Source organism: Pongo pygmaeus, chromosome 3 (genome assembly GCF_028885625.2).
Source record: "Pongo pygmaeus isolate AG05252 chromosome 3, NHGRI_mPonPyg2-v2.0_pri, whole genome shotgun sequence".
Lineage (NCBI taxonomy): Eukaryota > Metazoa > Chordata > Mammalia > Primates > Hominidae > Pongo > Pongo pygmaeus.
The window spans coordinates 115671171-115693536 of NC_072376.2; the positions used below are offsets into that span (position 1 = coordinate 115671171).

The window sequence follows — 22366 nt, forward strand, 5'->3', positions numbered from 1 at the left end:
CCAAGATAGATTGGGTGACTTGGTCTAGATCACAAACCAAAGTTAGCCATAATTCGGTAGTGTAATGCCTGGTCCAAAACCTCATAGATAATCTTATAATCAATGGACTCTTTCGGAATGCTAGTCAAAATGTCCTTTTGTGTGAATTTTAATGTACCGTCATCAACTGCATGATATTCTTCCCCATACACAGTGTTATCTTTTCATTGTCCATTTCAAAATTTTCCTTGTTAATATTAAAGTTCTAGGAAAAAAGGCTAAGAATAACTGTACATTTATTGAGTATCTCAGTGTGCATCATACCATTTGGTCATTTGAGGTTGCAAGTAAAAAACAAACATAAAACCCTTAAATTAAAATAAAAACAAAAAACTTTGCCCTGACAATGTTACAGAATTATCATCCATAAATTTACTTTTCTTGAAAAATTTATTTTCTTTAATTTTGTTTGTTTCCTGTTGCATGATTTATATTTAACTTTACATTTATTTGTCCAGAGACTATGTCCAAATTTTATGTCCTCTTTTCTGTTATCCTGGAGTTTGGTGAAGAAATCTGTACTTAATTTAAAAAGGAAATCCCTCTAATTGACAATATTGTCAGTTAGCTAACTATATATTTCTTAGGCCCATGTCAAGTATCATTGCTTATTTTAATAAAGATTGTTTAGTTAGACTAAGAAAATAGTAAATAATTAATAAGGGATGGCATCCGTTAAGTATAAACACTGGATTATTTTTCATAACATAACAGGTCAACAATATCGTTTTGAGGCTGAACTCCTTTACTCCTTTTACTGTAAGCTATTGAAGCCAAACTCCTTCCTACCTTTGTTCATTTATGATGGTATAAAATTTTAAAATTAGGATCTACATACACAATAATGCAGAATTATATAAAAATATTTGAATATTGAAAAATAAAGTAGAAATTATTATTATTATTATTATTTAGGTACAGGGTCTTGCTCTGTCACCCTGGAGTGCAGTGGCATGATTACAGCTCACTGAAGCCTCAAACTCTTGGGCTCAAGTAATCCTCCTGCCTTAGCCTCTCTCTGTTAACCAGGCTGGTCCTGAACTCCTGGCAGCAAGTGATCCTCCTGCCTTGGCCTCCCAAAGTGCAGGAATTATAGGCATGAGCTACCATGCCTAGTCCTGAAATTACTATCTTCTTCCTTAACCCCCACCCCCCACAAAAAAACCCGAAAACTTCCTTTTTTCTTCATATTTACATTTTAATTGTATATGCTGCAATGGCCTATTTGTATCACCCCAAAGTCATGTGTTGACATCCTAACCTGCAATATGATACATTAGGAGGTGGGGCCTTTGGGAGGTAATCAGGTCATAAGGGTAGTGCCCTCATGAACAGGATTAGTGTCCTTATAAAAAGACACATAAGAGCTCGTTTTTTTTCCTCTGCTCTTGCTATGTGAGGATATAGCAAGAAGAGGACCATCTGCAAATCAGGAAGTGGGCCCTAACCAGATACCATATCTGCTGGCACCTTGATCTTGCACTTCCTAGCCTCCAGACTGAAAAATAAATGTTTGTTGTTTATGACACTCCATCTATGGTAATTTGTTATAGCAGCCCAAAGTGACTAAGACAGATGCTTACAAATCGGGATTTATTTTAAAAACTATTCTCTTGCTATGAGTTCAATATTTTTATTTCTTTACAATGATTTCAGAAGAGATTACAAAGAGATTAATATACTTAAAGAATCAGACTCTTGCAAACAGTGACATCATTAAAAAGGGCTTATTTTCATTAACATGTGGTTAACAGGAAGGAGATGATTGGTGAGTGTTCTTCATAACCAGGTTCACTGTGGATAGGAAGGGCCTGCTTTCCTTCCCACCATGGAGATCCTAAAATCACAAGCTCCAGCCTCCATCAATGATGACAGGGTTACCAGTTACATAAGCAGACTGCAGTGATAAACACAAGGAGATAGAACAATTAACCAGGTTTGATACAGGCTGTATTTTCAAATTTTTCTATGACTAGGATAACTAAACAGTTTACTCTTGTCCTAACAGGAAACCTTACTTAAACACTTAATTCAGGGAAATCCAAATTAATGTTTGGTTGATTTAGAACTGCTGAATGTCCTGTGATCTGGAACTAAATGGCCTCTGGCTGGTGTCTAAGCACCTGTCACTGTTAGGTATTTGGTCTCAGAATCCCCAAATTAAGGAACAGTGATGTATAGCCATTCCCCAAATTGGGATATAGGCTAAAAGCACATTTTCATTTTGAAACTCAGAACTATTCAAAACTAGCTAAGTTTTATGCCACTAATAAGCTTTTGAACATAAGTGTATCAGTCATAAAATGGTCATATTAATGACCAGTTTTTAAAAAAAGACAGCATATATTTAATTGATCAATTATAAGTGGATAATTCTAGGAGCTGAAGCACACTAAATGTGTTTTAAAAATTTACATGAATAATAATAACTATAATCTATTAAGCTATAAAAATACTCTGTATTAGTTTCAGATATCCAAATCTTTATAAAACTAAGGAACTTAAAAAATAATTGCTGGTTTATTCCCATAAATTTTTCATTTTCTAAATAAGGCTGAAGTGATCTTTTTGGTAGAAGTTTAAAAATCTTTTAACTTAAAATGGATAATAAAGACTCAAACAGTCTAAATTCATCTAAAGCCTGAAACAATGGAAGAAGAAGTAGGGACATCATAATGAATAGAGAAATTTTAAGAGTTCAATATATAAAAGCTGATAATATAAAGTAGGTAAACTAGGGAGTTACTAGTCACTTCACCAAAGAAATACCTCCAACTCCCCCAAGTTCTTTTAAAAGACAAGCTCTGTTACACATATGAACTCCTCTGGAAACCTCTAAAACGCCAAAGATACTTTTGTAGCACATTTCAAGCCAGAACACTTCCAAATATTTTGTAACCTAAGCTCTGGCTAACTAAGGGTAATTTAGCTTATCAGCAGTACCCAAATCAAATGAGCTCTTCTGAAGATATGGATTCAGAGAAATCACAAAGGCTCATGTGCTTCTCCATTAAACATTTGTCTATTAATTTCCCCAGCTATTAACAATTGTTGTTAATATTTGGGAGAAGTTCTGAGAAGAAACTGCGCTGTCACGGAAGCATTTCAATCCCTGTGTTTGTCACATTCACCAACTATTTGGTTTGCACCAAGTTACTGGGAAAAGGAGCTATCAGTTGTTCCCTCCTCACTCCTGCCTAGTCCCCTTTCCTTCCCTCTTCTCACACATTACAGTTCCTTGTTCCTGTAGTATTCAGAGACATAAAACAGAGGAGGACGTTCTTGTGCTCTGTACCTTATAAACATCATTTTTGCTTTCATCTTAAGCCATTTAAAAGTAAACAATAGCCATTAAGGAAAAAACTGTTAAACAGATGCAAAGTGGAAGAGATTAAATTAGGAATTTCCATACACGATGATGAACAAGTGAAGAATTTTTAAAAATATTTATTTATTTTGAGATGGAGTCTCGCTCTGTCGCCCAGGCTGGAGTGCAGTGGCACAATCTCGGCTCATTGCAACCTCCGCCTCCCTGGTTCAAGCAATTCTCCTGCCTCAGCCTCCCGAGTAGCTGGAACTATGGGCGCCCGCCACCACACCCAGCTATTTTCTGTTTTTAGTAGAGATGAGGTTTCACCATGTTGGCCAGGCTGGTCTAAAACTCCTGAACTCAGGTGATCCTCCTGCCTTGACCTCTCAAGGTGCTGGGATTACAGGCATGAGCCACCATGCCCGGCCACAAGTAAGAATTAATAAAGAAAAAAGAGCCAGTGGAATTCTCCCAAACAAGTCACAAGTAAAACTAAAACACCACATGCCAGTTCTGTGTCCACTGAACACAAATCTGCTTAATCCTCTCCCCATTTCACTTAAAGCTCTTATAATCCTGGAGGTTCAATTGTTTGACTTGCATTTCATCAGGGTTTCCCCAGTTATAATTTTTGAAAGGAACTGTCTCTCAGAAAATTGAGCACTTTAACTTTTTTAGTCCTCCATTTTGTTTGCTACAAGATTTTATGTAAAGCTGAATAAGGAAGAATTAGTGGCTCAGATCGAAGTGGTCTTTCTTTGAGCAAATTAAATGAGAACTTATCCGTATCTTATAAATGTAGCGTCTTAGCATATATATGCCATAAACTCTCTAAAATGATATTATTTTGATGAGCAAATTGTGGCCAAATGTGATTGAGGGTGATGAACTCCTTGGGAAGAATAGTGCTTACTTCATCAGAAGCCAAATACACGCAGAGCATGGCTATTTCTTCTGCAGTTGCGAATCTTCCCGTCTTTTGCCTCTTCAGGAAATCATTCCGTGCCTGTGACCAGAGACCATACTAGACATCAGTGATGGAAGCAGCTGTATGTGCTCACCTGCATCTTCTTCAAGGAGTTAAAGGCAAGAGAATCCACTGGCTTGCTGCCTTGATGAATAATCAACTCGGGTTATGGTGATTCTTTTGCCAAAGTTACTCAAATTGTTTGTGTTATACTAAAACCCACAGATATTGTGACAGATCAGAAAGCTAATATTAAAGGATGAGGGCATTATTTTTTCATCTTCAAAAGTTGTGGTAAAGTATACAGAATATAAAATTTACTATCTTAACCATTTTAAGTGTACAGTTCAATAGTGTTAGGTACATTCACACTGTTGTGCCCCCATCACCACTGTCCATCTCCAGAACTCTTATTTTTATTATTATTATTTTTTCTTAGAGACAGAGTCTTGCTCTGTTGCCCAGGCTGGAGTGCAGTGTTGTGATCATAGCTCACTGTTGTACCTCAAACTCCTGGGCTCATGCGATCCCCCAGCCTCAGCTTCCTAAGCAGGCCTCTTTTCATCTTACAAAATGGAACCTCTCTACTCATTAAGCATTAACTACTCATTTCCCTCCTTCCAAACCCCTGGCAACTACCATTTCACTTTCTGTCTCTATGAATTTGTCTGCTATAGGTATAGAAGAGGGCATTTATTAACCAAAGGTTTACATACATTTTAAATGCTAGATATACCTCTTCAGGATTTCCTCTGGCTTGTATTCTTTCTTGTAGAGATGGCGTATCAACCGTTCCTAAATCAAACGGGGATATTCAGCTTGGTTACTCACTTAAACTGAAAAAGAAATCGATAACTAAACTTCCTTTCCATATGATAATCAGTGAAATTCTTCTGCTTGACTTAAAATGACAACTTTACAGCTGCCTGCCTGAGGCCTCTTATTTAATAGGCTTATAATTTGTTCAATAACATTTCTATGATTTTAAAAACACAGACTATGATTCTTTTTGACACTATGTAGGGACTCTGGATGAATCACCCAGCATTCTCAAGGACATATATTTTAGTCACATTGCATTTATATGATGCTTTATGGATTTTAAATACTTTTATGCATATGATCTCAGCTAATCCTCACAATAACCCTGAGATGTAGGTAAAATCGTACAAGCACTTTGCCAGCTTAAGGAGCCAGTTTGCCTCAGTGATCTCAAAACCATTCTTTGCTGTCAAGTTCACTGTGGCATCTTTGGGGACAATCCCATGGCTACCATAGTCCTTGGTAATTCAGGTGGTGCTAAATTTTTCTTATCACCTTGCCTATTTTCATTGTTTCAAATGCCTACTTTTAACCACAGTTTCAAGTTTTTAATCAAAAATATAATTTAATCTAATTTATTTTACTTTAAAAAAGAAAAATAAGAACAACACTAACATTTTAAAATTCCACTTAGTTTATGGTCTCCTAGAGCAAGTTACCCAGACTTTTTTGTTAACTGACATAAACTGTTCATTCTCTTTAGAGGGCCCTTTTTTCAGACTAAAGAGTACTCTGGCAAATAATGTGATCTTTCCGAGGTTGTAACAAATGGTTTTACAGTCATACTTCACCCTTAGATCATGTTCCTGAGAGTGCCATAGATTTGATCTTTATTCAGAAAACATTTCTCAATTTTAGCATCATTTGCTATTTTTTCTGATGAAGCTGGAAATCTTCAAAATCGGAAAGCCTGACTCCGTTTTGGAACCCCCTCTTTAGGTTGGTTATCTGTCTCTTGTCATATTTTACTATAAGCAGCCAGCACTTTCAAGACTCTGGGTAGAAATCGCCTTAACTAGATCACCCAGTTCATTAGTAACATCTTCTACCTTCACACTACAGGCAATAGTGTTGATGTACTTTCTGAAACTGTATGACAAAGACACTCTTTTTTCTAATTTTCAATAATATTTTCCTCACTTTCCTCAATAGCCTCCTTAAAGTCCACAGTTTTACCAACAGTGTGCACCTCAAGCTTTCACTAACAGTCTCTTCAAAATCCTTACAGCTTTAACAGCTTTCTCCCTCTGAGGTAAATGAACATCATGTCTTACATATGACTGGTACTAATGGCTATTAAATAAGAACTGTAGAGCAAGCCCATGCCTTTAGAGTATTCCAATGTCACTGGGTTCAGCTGTGTCCATGGCACAGACATACTATGCCAGGGTCTACACAAGTCTGGCTGGAGATTTGTGACTATGCAACCATCAGCAGCATCTCAGACATACTCAGTCCTCCTCAAGTTTTCTTCTGTGATTGGTTCACTGACTCACAGCTAGTTCCTTGTTCCAAAGAGTTAGATAACATATTTTCCAATCTTCTGATAAGTCCAGTCGCTGAAACAACCACATTTTCCAAATCATTTTACCATTTATTCCACTGGGTAAATGGCACCAAGAATAGCTAGACTCAAGTATCGCCAGGATGTACATCAAAACCCAGTGAAATGACCTCTCATGTATTCTTCTTTTTCTTAGTGTTACCCACGTTTACATTTCTGTTCCAAGGAAAATAAAACAGAACATTTCAATCGCTGAAATTCTGTAGCTTGGGGGATGTTTAGTTTTCCCTCTTTAAGTCAGTGGGTTTCAACTGAAGATTCAATCAGAATCTCTTGTGGGTCTTTCTAAACAACACAATTCTCTCCCTGAATTCCTTCCCTAAATTCTGGCATGCGCTTCAGGTTTGAAAGGTCCCCAGGTCATATTGAAATGTTTCCCTTTCACACACCACCCCCCATATCAGTTGTGCACTACCAAGGGAAACCTTCATCCTGGATATGCAATAATTTCTTTTTAAAGAATATTATAATCCTTATTAGATACCTTAAGTTCCTTTTAGATTGGTAGAACCCGGTAAAAGTACATATCAATTTAATAAACACATCTATGGTTATTGTGAAAATGAGACACACCCCCATAGTTATTGAGAAAAGGAAAGTTCTGCTTTTCTTCTTTCCTTTGTATGAGGGATCAGCACACTTTTCTTGGTAAAGAAGCAGACAAAAAATATTTATGGCTTTGAGAGTCATTTTATCTGTTGCAACTATTATACTAAACTCTGCCTTTGTAGCATGAAAACAGCCATAGGCAATAACATAAGCAAATTGGGTGTGGAAGTGTTTCAGTAAAACTTTGCTTACAAAACAGGTGGTGACCCAGATGTGGCCCATAGGCCATGGTTTGCCAGCCCCCTTTTTATAGCATAAAGGAAGGTTAACGCCTCCTTTTTATTTATAGGCTACCCCAGTTGTTCAAATGATTTTAGTGGATCCTTGTGTTTTGGAAGACTCCCCTTACTTTTTCCCTGCTGTCCTGTGAGCACGGTCTATTTTCATCTTTCCCTTGACATCTTTCCCCTGAAAAGGTCAACCCTGGTCAGCTTCCCAACAGCAAGCCTGGCCAACTATGTCTCTTAGCCACTTGCTTCTGAATTGTCCAACACATGAGTAGCATTTAAGCCTGCGGCTCGTTCCCAGTGACTTAGGATCTCCGTCTCAACTTACAACTGTACTGTTATCTTAATAAGCCCAGCCCTCACCCCTTTTTTCTGAACTTTTCCCCAGAATACAATATAACATATGGTAAACAAACTTTTATAGATACATTTCACGGTGGCAAACACAGTGTCAGAAGGCCAAGTTCATAGCCCTGCAGTGCCTTACTTACCTGGGCACACACAGTTGCACCTGATGCCCTGCTGGATGAAATCTGCAGCCACAGATTTTGTGAGGCCAATCACAGCTGCCTTGGTTGTGCTGTACACACATCTGTTCACAACTCCTGAGGGTGGAGGAAAGGTTCAACAATTGAAGGAATAAAAAATGTATTTTCCTTCAGAAAGGTAACACAAATAAGTTTTTCCAGTAGCCATTTTCATGCTTTCTCTCACATTCCTCCCCTTTTGAAAAGATTGGTATCAGATTTTTTTCCTTCAATAGAGTCAGTTTCTGGATCTAGGGAAATAATGTCAGTATAGGCACAACTTAATTGAGACTTAATTGAAATGCTGAACTTACTTAACATTGGTAGTCTTAGTTTCTCATCATCAGTTGCCATAACTCTTAGGCAGATTCCAAAAGAAAATGAAGATTAATAACAAAACAAAACAATAAAACAGGAGGCCTAGGCACTTCTTTACATTCCTCTCTTGTGTATGTTGAATATGTGTATTCTTGCAAAGAGAAGAAATGTTATCTCAGCAGTAACTATTTCGTTTTAAACTCACAGATCCAACTATGCCAGATTGTGACATAATCCACATTTTACACTGCTGTCCTTGTCCTTCACCTTGACTTCTCGCTGATGGCTCAGATCAACTGTCTTTGTGAAGCATTCCACAAACTCACAGGCAGTTATTTCCCTGTATTTTGACAGCGCTTTGTACAAACCTTTGTTATATATCATCACACTGGAGAAGATGATGTTTGCTGCCTTGCTCCTAGTTTTGGACTGTGAATTCTGTTATAGGCAGAGCACATACTGGTGCTCAATACACTGTTTTAAATTAATTAAATGTTAAATGATTCTTTCTCCCAGTTTGATGTTCATTTCCATGTCCATTAGAAAGAATAAAAGGGACGGCAAAAATACCCCACATTTTAATTTAATTTTACCACTGGCTCACATCTAGAGCAAAAGATCTGTGGTTAAGGAACTTAATACCAATTTTGAAAAAGCAGTTTTGAAATCATTTCAATACTTGAAATTATGATCTCTGCTATGCCTGTTCCCAAACGCAGAGCTCTTAATGATGTGCATGTATGAGCATCGCAGTCCTCAGAAGGAGACAGACCCACCTTTGACGCTGGAAGCCACAGAAGACATGTTGATAATATTGCCAGATTTCTGAGCAAGCATCTGCCAAAACAAAACAAATACAAAAAAAAAAAAAATCCATTTTGTGGGCTAAAATACTACCTTTTAAAAAGATTTGCATTTTCTTAGGGTTTGCAGAATGAATTTAATTACTGTATTAGCTAGTCACATTAAGCACTATTAAGCAGTCTTAACAGTGAACCCAAAACACCTCATCAACTATTGCTGGGAAATGATGGCAATGTGACTGCACTCACTGGCATTTCCCAGGGGGATTACCACCTTCCCATGGTACAAGAATGTCAGCAAGACTACGAATGAATGCTGACTTAAATGAAATGTGAATAAATGTTGTTATTGTGTGTTACTGATGTTGGGAAACTTACTCCATTCAACACATATTTTTTGAATACCTACTGAGGCCAGGAATTGTGCTAGGCCCAGGAGATTACTGCCCACAGGAGGCAACCAGTCTGGTTAGAGTGGCTGACATAATCCACATCCAGCCATAGCAGAGACCTCCATAGAGATCTAACAGCAGGGTGAGGGCAGAAAGGGAGCAATTCAGGCTGGGTGACACTCAGAGGGGACCTCCTGAGAAGGAAGGATATGGGCTGAATTTTGAACATTAGAGTATTATTCAGAAAAATAAAAGAAAAGGATGTTTTGAGGAGTGGGTACACAGGTATAAAGGTTCCATTGGGAACTGGGAGGAGGGGCTGGGTCTGGCTGGAATGCAGGGTGTGGAAGCAATGAGGCTGCAGAGGTCAACAAGGGCTGAATTTAGAACCTGGGTTTTACCCTGAAGGTGATGCAGTGACATTGAAGGGTTTAAAGCAGAGGAGAAGTGGCATGTTCAGACTTCGGGATTGCAAGGATTACTCTGGTGCCCAGAGACTAGTGGAAGCTGATGCAGGGTTCAGGAAAGAGTGATAAAGGTGGAGCTGCAGAAATGTCTATGGGTAGCTGAGGAGGAGAGGGCTGAGGAAGGATGGGCAGGACCTTGTAGATGGTTGCTGCAGGGATGGCGGGCCTCACCAATTCAGGGCAGTGTTTCCTAAGAACACCTTCAGAATTCCCCCACTGAAGTGTGAATTTATTAAGATGAGGGTCTTTGGCTGTTTTGTCCTCCTAGACAGTGTACACAGTAGGCAGTCAATAAATGTTGATGGATAAGAATCTCCTGAGGTGCTAGTTTAAAACACAGATTGCTGGGCCCTGTCCTATAGCTAAATAAATATATAATAAAGAAAACTGCTATGAATTTAAAAATGTTTTCAAACTTTACTAATTATAACATGTACGTAGAAGTCTCAATAGGCAGTGTAAAGGGCCAGAGGAAAAAAATGACTTCTGTTGGGATGAGTTTCTTTAGCAGCTTCTAGAAAAAGAGGTGTAGGAAAGGGGAAGTAAATAATTGAATGGATCCAGGATTGGTGTGGCCAAGATGATTGATTCCTTAGGATATTCTTCTGACTTTGTTCTGAGATTTAGCTACTAATTGCCCCTAAAAACAGAATCTAAAATAACCCCAAGGCACTATGCTGAATGGACTAAGTGGATACAAGGAGAGGCTGACTGTAACCCAACCAAGTTAAGGAAGACAGCAGGGGAAAAAATAATGTTTAACTTAATTGTGTGTTTTATATAATAAAGAGGACCATAATGAAATGGGGTTCTCATAAAAAGTGTCAAGAATGTTGGTCAAGTGTAATGGTGTTGAAAAGTAAGCCTTAAAATTGTTCTTTCTTATCCAATTTAGCAAATAGCATTCCCCATTTAAAATACATATAGAATACATATACCCCAATTTAATACATAAAGATGGGTTATTAAGTAGGTTCAATCTCTAGTCCTCTCTAGAAATGCAATATTATCTCAGGCAAAACCTTAGAATAAAGCCACCTAAGAGACGTTAGTGCTGCCCCCTAACATTTGCACTATCCATTCAACCAAGTTCAACCAAGGTCCCTCTGCTGCTTCTAGAGCCCATAGTTGGTGCCTGTTCCTATGCTGCCTTCCCAGTCCAGGTGAGGAGCTGTCGTCATGGTGTCAGGCTCTCCCTGGCTCCCCATGCAATAGCCCTGTCTGGCAGGCATGATTATAAAGTCAAGTGCCTGGTACATAGTACTGCTATCTAGGATTGACCTCCCAGAAGCTTAGGTAGGGGCTAGAAATACCCCTTAAGAGTCCCTGGAGCTGTATCTAGTTAGTCTTACTCTGACCCAGCCCTTCTGTCTCCATTGGCCAGAGCTCAGCCCCTAACCCTGGTGGAACCTGGCCACTTGGGTCCCCAGTGGTTCCTGCTGGACTAACAACCTTGATTCATTTATTTATTTGACAAATGTTTGCGGAGCACCTCTATATGCTAAAGACTCTTCTAAGACACAGCAAGGTGGGGGAAAAAAGCAAGCAAACAAACCAACCCAAATAACAAAGATATCCCCAAATCTTTGCCCTAATGGATCTTCTCTTCTGGTGGAGCCTGGATTCTGCATTGACCTCTTCTTAAAGTATTTTCAACTTGTTCTCTGCCTTTTGACTGATCTTCCAGTCTTGGAATGCTTTCCTGTGTATCTATCCATGAATAAAAATTTCCTATGAGTGTTCCTATGTTCTGACCAGCTGACCTTCCAGGGCTGCCTAGACTCCAAATCCTAGCTTCCCCTGGAAAGTTCTAACATGGGATATGTGTGTCATAGTTAATGATACAGAGGATCCTAGATAATTATGGCTGGAAGTGATTGTGTAACCTATCATCCTTATTTTTTAGCTAAAAGAAATATGTACTGGGAGGGTACAAGTGCCATCTCTATGGCACATGGCCAATTAGGGGCAGGGCGCAGACTGCACCTAAGGACTTCTGATGATAGAGTCCAAGACCAGGATTCGATTTTGTCAAGGTCACTTTAAACAAGAGGCACTAGAACCTTCTAATACCATATTCCTGCCATTAACATCTCTTGGGTTTTTTTTTTTTTAAACAAATCTGTGTTTTTGGCCCATATGGATAATTGTTAAGATATTGTAAATCACAAGTAAACTCACTAGTTTGCAAGTTAATGTTTGTATATTTTAAAAATTAACACAAGTTTACATTTCAGCTCCACTGTACTCCACACCTACTTCCTTTACTAAGATTTGTAAAGCACTTTAGAGCCTGGTTTTGCAAATGAGTCTCATGCATGTGTAACGGTCTTACCCACGATGACCTAAGCTTTCGTCCTGTACCACAGTCTCTGCTCTACCCCTGTAACCTATGCAAAGGATCTGTCTTCAAAAATACATTCGTGTTCCAAATAATATACTTTCTCATAAACTCCAAAGAGGCTAAAAAAGCAACTTACATTAAAAAAAAATTTGTTATAAAAAGTTGCTAGTTCAACATTCTGTGGACCCACCCAAAAATCCCTTCTAGGCACTAAACAAGTAGATTTTTCAAAGTCCCTTCATTACTAAGTCATTTTCTCTAATTTTCCTGTTAATGTTCATCTGGAACCTTCTTAACATTAGGTTGAATATTCAGAGTAGAATATCAGCCCTGCTGTGCCATTAACAAAGCTCTTCTCCTGCCCAGACATGGACAGGACATCAAATCCAGCTGGGATGGAAGGGAAAAGTGGTTCTTCTGCATTTCACTAGGTTCAATTTACAACCTTGAGTTGAGCTGGCTCTGTACCCACTCAACCCCTTTCATTGTCTCAGCCTGCACTGTCTGCTACTACTGGTTTATAAGCTCATTTGAAATCAGGGATGTATGTTGCTCATATTTATACTCCCCTAGAACACTTTATATAGTGATCTATACCAAGAGGTGCTTAATGCTAGTTTATAAAATAAAATTTAAAATATGGATGCGTTGTGTGAAGGCTTGAGAATTCAAGGGAAGCAGGCCTAGGAGGAACGCTGTCTTGAGCACACATTGTCTCTCACCTGCCCAGTACCACTGTGGTTCAGATCAAAACAAGAGCGAAGGGAGAAGCTTCAGGGTAGAGAAAAGCAATGGGGTACATCCCTCCTGAGAGTGTGAGCCTAGACTGAAATTCACGAAGGGGCTTAACGTCCAGGCTTCAAATCTTGGTTCTAACCATGTGCTAGTTGGGTGACCTTGAGCAAGTTGTCTGAACTCTCAGTTTCATCTTCTGAACAATGGATGAGATAACAGTATCTACCTCATACGATCATTCCAGTCTCCTGTGCCTCCCTGCTGTTACCTCTGCCTGGAATCATCTCCCAAGGTACCTGAATGATCAGCTGTCTCATTTCTTGGACTGCTATGACAATTTCACCTTCGCGGTGGAGTCCAGAGGGGCCTCATTGATATCCTAGCTTCTTTCTCTTCATTATACTTAAAACCACGCCACATATTCTATGTCTATTTGGTTACTAATTGTCCCATCTCACCCCCAATAATGGAACCTGCCTTATAGAAGGCACTTTGTTTAGTTCACTTGTGTCTTCTGTGCCTAGAATGAAGTGCTTAATAAATATTCCTTGCGTGGATAAGATGGAAGGTTAAATAGATTAATTTATGTGAAATGCCTTGATATAAATGTTCAATGCATGTTAATCATTGTGTTAGTTATTATCACTCTTCAGCACATGTGGGAATCCCTTCTGTGTGCCCAGTACGGAGACCTAATGTGGTGCTTATCCTGGTGGTGGTGGCGGTGGTGGTCTTACTTTAGGAAGGAATGCCTTGATCATCAGGTACATGCTGCGCACATTGAGATTCATCGAGAAGTCCCAGTCTTTCTCCTCACAATCCAGGACAGTTCCGTGATGGACAAAACTAGAAGAGTGATTAAACAATGGAGGAATAACTGCCATTAAAATTTTTCTATTCCATTTGCTGATTATTTTTATTGTCACTTAGTGACTTAGACCACTGTCTCTTTCCCTTATCAAGACTTTAAACAATTCATAGTATCACTTAGTATATTATATTAGTAAGAATCCCAACAACTTAAGCTAGAAATGTCATCTGAAAACAAGATCCTTCTTGTTTTCCAAACAAAAGTATGGTCACTGAACATAAGAAGCTTTATATTAATTGTGCTGGAAACATCAATGCCATTAAAAACCAACAAATAAAGGAGAACAGGGCTAGGCATGGTAGCACACACCTGCAGCCTCAGCTACTTTGAAGGCTGAGGCAGGACCACTTGAGCCCAGGAGTTTTAGGGTGCAGTGAGCTATGATCATTCCACTGCCCTTTAGCCTGGGGAACCAAGACAAACCGTGTTTCAGAAAAATAAATAAATAAATAAAATAAGAGAGAGAGAGAGAGAAAAAACATCTGCCCTATTTGCCTATGTGATTCCTATTTCAAGAGCAACAGTGCCCTCAGGTGGCACAGATTTAGAATTCTCAAGGGAAATCAAAATTGCAAGGAAAACAAGTGTCTCAACATCTCAGAGCAGCAAAGTGATATTGCTAGTGTTCTAACATACTGAGAGATGTTAGTTTGTTTTACGAGAGACGTTAAGGTGGAACAAAACAAACCCTTAAAGTAGCCTTCACTGTTTTTCAAGTTACGTTTTCTGAGGGAAGCTTCCAAAACACTGGAACCTTTACTGATTTGGTCCTCTGGACCCAAATTATGTAATTAATTATAAAATATTGTTGGCTGTGACTTCCATGTACCAAAGTTCTGCCAGTTCAGTCAGAATGTCAGTTTCATGACAGCAGGAACCACATGATATATTTCTACATCCCCTACTTGGCTGAAAATTTAATAGATGCTCAAAAACTAACTTTGCTAACTATTTGTTTCATGTTTCTGGGTGTATTCTTATATGACGATGGAAGACTACCTATAAAATAGATTATCAGAAATTATTGCTTTAATTTAATTTCCATACATTGTAACACATAATACAGCTTTGTATCAGTACCATCTGTCTTGAGTAGACCTCATTTGCCCCAGATCATGTCAAACTCTAAGGCTGTCTTACCTGCTGAATTTTATGTGTAATGAAAATGCTGTGTAAAATCTAGCCATATTTCCCAAGGAATATGTCATGGTTCACAATGAATGATTTTGCCATATTATCAAAATTCTTTGAATGAAAGTCATAGAAAACTTTCTGTAAGGAAAGTGAAATTAAAAAGTTATGAATTACCCAGCAACATTAAAGAGAACATCAAGTCTCTCAACTTCATTGGCGAACTGATCAATTTGTTTCTTCTTTGTGACATCAAGGACACGAGTTTGAATACCTGAAAAACAAAACAAGAGGCACTATTCCTAAAAGTGTTTAGCCTTGAAGGTTTAGCTGTTTTGAAGGGTGAAGTGTGAAGATTGCAACATCTATCCAGCTAGGCTTCATAGATTGCTGACCTTCTTACTAGGGTCTTAAGAATCTTCAGAGTCTCATTAGTAAACTTAATGTCCATCTTCACTCCTCCAATAACCCATCCATCCCTCTTCCTTCCTCTCTGTCCATTTTCCGATTGAATAATAAGGGTCCTTTCTGAGTAATGGCTTTATGGTAAAGAATGACTGGTGTACATTAGATGTTTCTCAGTAAGCCAGCAGTAATAGCTGAAAATGGGCTCATTTGAGCCTATCCTTCCCCTGCCAGAGACTGGGTTGCTGGTACCTATACAGTAATGCAGAATTTTGTCTGAGTGAGGGGTGGGGAAGAGCAAGGGTTCTGGAATAAGAGACTGTTTCTATTTGTGAGCTCCCCCTTTATGTCATTTCCATTATTTATTAGAAATGACTCTGTTAGTCAAAGGTATCCAGTCAAATACATGTATTTCTGGACTAAACTGCAAGGAGAAGAAATGAGGGGGTCAGAACAAGGGATGACACACTTGAAGGCTAGACATGAGAGATCTGGCATGGCGGGCACCTGAGAGATACACACTGTGCTAGTTGCTGAGAAACTCCAAACAGTGTCTAACAAAAGCAGCAGTCATCATTATAAATATATACACATATTATTTATAATGTGCATAATATATAATATATAGTAATATAATTTATAATATATAATGTATTAATATGTATATGTATAATATATAATAATATATGCATAATACATATATAATTATCTATAATGTGTATTATATTTTATAATTTATAATAATATGTATATGGTTTATTTTATTTTGGGGAAATATAGAAAGAAAAGATTCATAAAGAAAGAGAAGACTTGAAATTTTGTTTGAGAAACATTTCCTTATCTTTGTGCTTTCCCAGTGCAGCAGCTTTACTTTGACTTGTTTGAATTGTAACTCAACATATTCCAATTCAATTAACTAATTCAAGGAACTAATTGCTGTTTGATTATGTAACCTGTTCTATTTTGCTGTAAGGGTTAACTTTCATATAGGTTCTCTGTTCTGATTTCTTTGGGTAAACTGCAATTAAAATCCTTTGATATTGGAGTTTGGTTCAGTGGGGTGAAGAAGTGGTGGTGCACACCTAATAATCTGGGTAATCTCTTAGGGTTTCTCATGATGATGTGTGATTTTAGGGCTGAGCTGTCTCCAGCCACATGTGGCTGCTGAGCACCTGAAATGCAGCTAGTCTGAAATGAAATGTGCTGCAAGTGTAAAATACACATGAATTTTAAAGGTTTAGTATGAAAATATTGAGATGTTGGTCAAAGGGTACACTCTTGCAGTTATAAGATTTAATGTACAGTACAGTGACTATAGTTATTAATAATGTATTGTATACTTGAAATTCGCTAAGAGGGTAGATCCTAGGTATTCTTAGCACACACATACATACACACAGAGGTAACTAAATGAGGTAATGGATATGTTAATTAGCTTGACTGTGATAATCATTTCACAAGGTATTTTACAACATATATGAAAACATCATGTTGAACATCTTGAATATATGCAATTTTTATTTCTCAATTATACCTCAAAGAAGAGAAAATTAAGAGAAAAGCTGCAAAGAAGAGAAAATTAATGTTTGAAGTTTGTAAGAAACTTCTAATAATTTAAATAAAAAATTTAGTAAGAAAAAATTAAAATATTCTATTAATTTTTTAAAGAGTGCATGTTGAGATTATATTTTAGATATATTGGATAAAAGAAAATATATTATTAAATTAATTTTTACTTGTTTCTTTTTACTTTTTTAATGTGGATAGTAGAAAATTTAAAATTACACAGGCAGCTCACAACGTGTTACTATTGGACAGAGCTATCCTAGAGGAGGAGGGCACAGAAATGAAAAGCTGTCATGAAAAGTTAACCTAACAACTAGTAAATTTTCACATGTAAGTTTGTAATTAGGAACTGAATCCCTCAATGTGTTGGCTAAATAGAGGATTTTAAGTATTCGTCCTCAAATTTTTTTATGCATGTAAGTACACAGATTTTTGTCTATAGGTTCACAAAATATAGATTTCATATCAGAGAGTGAGAATCTAAAAAGCAGGGCAGTGGAGCTCAGTAGCTAAGGAATTTTCTTTCAACATGTGAGTGCCATGCTTTATAATACCTTGCAGACACTGAATTCCAAGTTCAAGCTGCTGAGTTGCTTACCCGGGTACTTTTCCAGTTCCTGAAGTTTGGACTCATTAATGTCTGTGGCTATGACTTTGGCACCTTCTCTTGCAAAAGCCTAGTAGACACAAAGTACAAATAAATCCTTTGTTTACTTGAATAAACTGTGCTCATGAATGGAACATCATGTGGTCTTTTTCTCCTTTATCTTATTTTCATTGTTCTTTTCCCTATAAGATAGCTAGAATTTCAAACTATCTAGTCTTACCCCTTCTCCATTGTTATTATTTTTATAATTAATTAGAACAATGTGACATACATTGTGCTTGTCATCTGACTTAGTCCCTTTAAGCAATATCAAACAAAATAACGTTTTTAAAAAAATGACAGCTGTTTTCAATACTCTCAAAATACTGCTCTTCTGTAATGAGACTATATATCATTTCTGAGTTTGAGTTACTAAACTCCAAATAATAAGAGAAAAATTGGTTGTTTCAACACTTTTCCTACTAAGTATGCTAGTGCTTTCATAAATGTTAAACCATACCCTGCCGTTATACTTAAGGTACTGTTATACTTAAGGTGCCGTTATTAGCTTAAGTGGAGTACATAATGTAACAGAAATTGATATAAATCAGGAGACCAAGGTAACCTGTCTTATAACTCTGGAGTCATATATCTAAACTGACACAATTTCAGAAAGCTGTGTAACCCTGTTTGCCCTCTGTAGCGAATATATTATGATGCAGAGAAACTGAAGTAGAGAAGTTTCTCAGAGTCAATGGTTATCAGTGATGTCATGTACTAAACATGAGGTATTCATTCCTTCATCTGCCTGAGGTCAGGAGTAGGGATCTATTTATTTATTTGTTTATTTTTATAACTTAAGACAACAGAAGCACAAAAGTAAAAAAATAAAAAAGCAGAGCAGAATTAAACAACCATGGCATCAGTCCACATAATTCAATATGTCAAGAGTTAGTAGGCAAACAACAAAGATAGTAACTTATAACTTACTAAGGCAGCTGCTTGGCCAATCCCCTGAGCAGCGGCCGTCAGGATGATGACTTTCCCATCAAGTCGACCCATAATGGAACCTGTGGTTTAATCTAAAGACATGCGTGTTTAATGGGTTATACTGTAGAACATGATCTTGAGCAGGCAGTAACATCTAGAATGAATAGTTCGGTGTGCTCTTTTAAGAATAATTTAGTGAGCTCCTTCAGGAACTTGAAGACAGCACCTCTGTGCAAGTAGTCCCATCATCTGAATTCTCCTAGAATGCTTACTCCGCATACCTAGCTTTGTATATCAAACACATTTACCATAACCCACTGAAGTGATGACTGGTGACACACATTGGCCATTTTTTTTTTTTTTTTTGAGATGGAGTTTCGCTCTTGTCTCCCAGGCTAGAGTGTAATGGAGTGATCTCGGCTCACTGCAACCTCCGCCTTTTAGGTTCAAGCAATTCTCCTGCCTCAGCCTCCTGAGTAGCTGGGATTACAGGTGCCTGCCACCATGCCCAGCCAATTTCTGTGTTTTTTGTAGAGACGGGCTTTCACCATGTTGGCCCGACTAGTCTCAAACTCCTGACCTCAGGTGATCCACCTGCCTCAGCCTTCCGAAGTGCTGAGATTACAGGCGTGAGCCACTGCGCCCAGCCCAGATATTGCACTTTAACCTACCTTACCCTTCCTTCAGTACCTGGAGAGGACAGCCTCTGGTGCTGAGTTTCCTCACTACCACCATCACTCTCTCCATGACCCCTGCACACATTGCTATGACATTATTTGTGTCCTTACTACTCAGGGCTGCTTCTTGATTTCTCTTCCATAAACTTTTGTTGAGGTTTGCACTATCAATTGCTTATGATTTTTTCTTTTCTCTTGAAAAGATTTCATAGTTGGTCTCAGATATTCATTGAAAAAAAAAGGATGGAAAAATCAAATCACATCCAATACTCCCATTTTACAGATGAGGGAACTGCTGAAACCTGCCCAATGTCATAGAGCCAGTCAATGGGAAAGCCAGAACTAAACTTAGACTTCCAGACTCTTTTGCTATGTGAACAGTCCAGCCCACAATGCTGCTGATCCTCTTATAAAGTTTAAGCATGCAGTAGTAACACATTAACAGGCATAATCAGTAATTTCTGAAAGATTGAGAAACACGGATACGGGAGCTTATGTGCATGAGATATTTCACCAGTGCTTGGATTATAGATCATAAGGTGAGAGAAAGAGCTAGTAGTGAGGCTGGGGGTGGAGAAGAGTCAAATGACCATCAAATGAGGCTGTCTTCAAGGACACAGGCTCCAAGTCTTGCTGGGCTCTGTCATTAATGTGTGCCTCTGACCTCATATGAACTCACAAAGTGGCTGCTTTGTCCAAGGCATCATATCTACATTTCAGGCAAAAAGAAAGGGAGGAGCAAAAGCCAAAAGGCTTTCAGAGAGGCCTCACCTTTCTATTTAAGAAGGAAACCTCAGAAATTCCCACCTGCTGTTCGTTTACCAGATCTATGCTACTTGGCCACTCCTAGCTGCAAAGAGGTTGGAAGTTGAGACTTTTGTTTCCAGCTTTGATAAAGTGAAGAATAGGGGAAAGTGAGTTGGATGGTGTTGATGAACCAACTTACAGTACATGCACAACTAGCCTACACAATCACTCTGCTCCATTATCTGCCTGATTTTGTACAGGATGATAGCCTTGCCTAAAGGGCTTATATTACCTAGTCCTTTATCTTTGAACTTATCTCAGTTCTCTCTTTAGCCAAACTTTTTATTTTTTTTATACCCAATATGCTCTTCCATTTCAAACCTCCACACTTGGTTCAAGGTCCACGTGGTGAAGGGCAAGTTACTCCTATAGGCAACAGCCACTGAAGGATTTATGGAAAGGGTGTGACATGATCAGATTCGTATTTTGGAAGGACTGCTGTGGAGAACATACCTGGGCAGGAGCATGGGGTGCCATTAGGAGGCTGCTAGGGTTATCTAGCGGGGGTGCTGGTGAAATAGCAGGGCTGGAGAAAATAGCAGGGATGGAGAGATAGGTGGATTGGAGAAGTGTTGCAGAGATAAGAGATAGGTAGGACTTGATCACCAACATGGCTAATTTCAAAGAAATGTTATTTGCCCAGTGTTTTACAGCTATGAATTCAAACCTAGGCCTTCTTGTTGCAGGTCCAAGGGAAGATCTCCTGGCATTGTCTCATGGTACTCAAAGCCCTGCGGGCCTCTCTAAATCCCCACTGTGGCACCAGGAGCCTGTGCCTCGCAGACCGCTGACCCCAGGAAGTAATGGACAATGAGGCGCAGCTGCTGCCGCCTCTCTGAGCTTGTGCTGAGACCACCTTCTTGGGGCCGTTACAAGCCAGTGCCTAAGCATGCATGCTTACTAAGGCAGACCCATTTCTGGGAGACATAGAGCTCCTCCCCAACGGATGACTGGCTGGAGAAGCTCCTTACTACCTTGCTGACGTTCTCTTAGACTGCACAGCTGTTGGGGATGCTTCCACTCAACCTGGCTTCCTTCTCTTCCTCCCTCGCGGGTGGACTTGCATCGAGGTCTGATGGCTCTCACAGCCTTACCTAGTTCTCTCTTCATTCTCTCTCACACCAGCATTTCCCCTAATAAAATCCTTGCATATTTAATTCTATCTTGGAGTCTGCTTCTTGGAGGAGCAGACTAACACAATTATGTAAGAACTGGCTCCAGGGATCAGCTTACAACTCACTGACCTCCTCTGAGTTTGTCCACATTTTTTAGGCGATGGGAAAGCTGGGCTTTAACAGTGCCTGACCTACTTTGATGCAATGAATTTTTGCTTTTTTACTTCTTACACAAAAGATAAACATGGAATGTGTATAATTTCAACATGGAGTGATAGTTTCTAAAGTATAACTTTAGAAAGATATACTTTATCTTTATCCTCCTTGAATCCTAAGCATGATGTACTAAAAGCTATTTTACAACACTGTCATTAGTGGTATTGGGTGTATGGCCCTGTAAAGCCTCCAGTCAAAGGTTTTGCTAGGAATCTTTGCCACCCGAAGAAGCACTTCCAGAACAATTGCCGAAGCACAGAGCAGCCTTTCTACGCACTCTGAAAACCTCCCCTTAGCTGGCCTTCCTGTCTTTCTGGGACCAGATTTTGGGGTCAAAGCCTTAACATTTGATAAACTGTAATCTCAAACAAAAACAGATTTCTTTGAGAAAATGAGAGCAAACACGGCCTGAAATGGTAAAACAAGGCACCTCTCAATATATCCAATGTGAAAACCATACATGTTGGCTTCCTTAGTCCAAAAGTTAGAATCAAAATGTTGATTTTTGATTAGGAGAGACACAAACAGCATATTCAGGAAGTCACTGTTTTCAAGAGCCAGGAAGAAAAATGTTCACTTAGGATACCGTAAGAATCCTTTTTTCTTGGGCTACTTTATAAAACATACATACGACAGAGTTTCAGGCTCATTAAAAACCCATCTTTACACTGATCTAACGGCTCAGATTAATTTTGAAATAGGCAACGTGCAGAACAAAACATCTAAAAATTAAGCCTCCCCTCTTTCCTTTCTAAAGTTTCATTTCAAAAGTATTAGGAAATCTTACTTTAAGCAGCTAGCTGATGGCGTTCTCCAGAACTCGGTGTGAGCAACAAGCTTCAGACAACCTTTGCCTGGAAGCAAGTCAAGTGCTTAAT

At 38.6% G+C, this 22366-nt stretch overlaps 1 protein-coding gene across 2 annotated transcripts; it reads right to left on the reverse strand.

Moving 5' to 3' along the window:
• Window positions 1–1656: 1656 nt before the first annotated feature.
• BDH2 (3-hydroxybutyrate dehydrogenase 2) lies at window positions 1657–22366 on the reverse strand. 2 transcript variants are annotated; one of them, XM_054485550.2, is made up of 10 exons: window positions 22276–22366; window positions 18674–18765; window positions 17696–17774; window positions 15304–15400; window positions 13862–13970; window positions 9160–9220; window positions 8030–8143; window positions 5053–5111; window positions 4263–4355; window positions 1657–1936 (listed from the first exon to the last, which is right to left on the reverse strand). In XM_054485550.2, exons 2-10 carry the CDS (start codon window positions 18743–18745, stop codon window positions 1883–1885), a joined length of 738 nt encoding a protein of 245 aa, XP_054341525.1. In that variant the 5' UTR covers window positions 18746–18765; window positions 22276–22366; the 3' UTR covers window positions 1657–1882. The 2 variants fall into 2 exon arrangements, 1 of the variants encoding a protein (XP_054341525.1); XR_008502158.2 differs by having other exon boundaries at window positions 1882–1936; window positions 5033–5111; window positions 22276–22336.

What these genes read in the sequence shown, in the direction of transcription:
- BDH2 (XM_054485550.2), bottom strand. Translation starts at nt 18,745, where the DNA reads ATGGGTCGACTTGATGGGAAAGTCATCATCCTGACGGCCGCTGCTCAG. An exon ending in GTTCTCTTTAATGTTGCTGG is followed by an intron (nt 13,971 to 15,303) that starts GTAATTCATAAC and finishes TCACTCTTCTAG; the next exon opens with TTTTGTCCATCACGGAACTG. An exon ending in TCAAGGCATTCCTTCCTAAA is followed by an intron (nt 9,221 to 13,861) that starts GTAAGACCACCA and finishes TTGTTTTGGCAG; the next exon opens with ATGCTTGCTCAGAAATCTGG.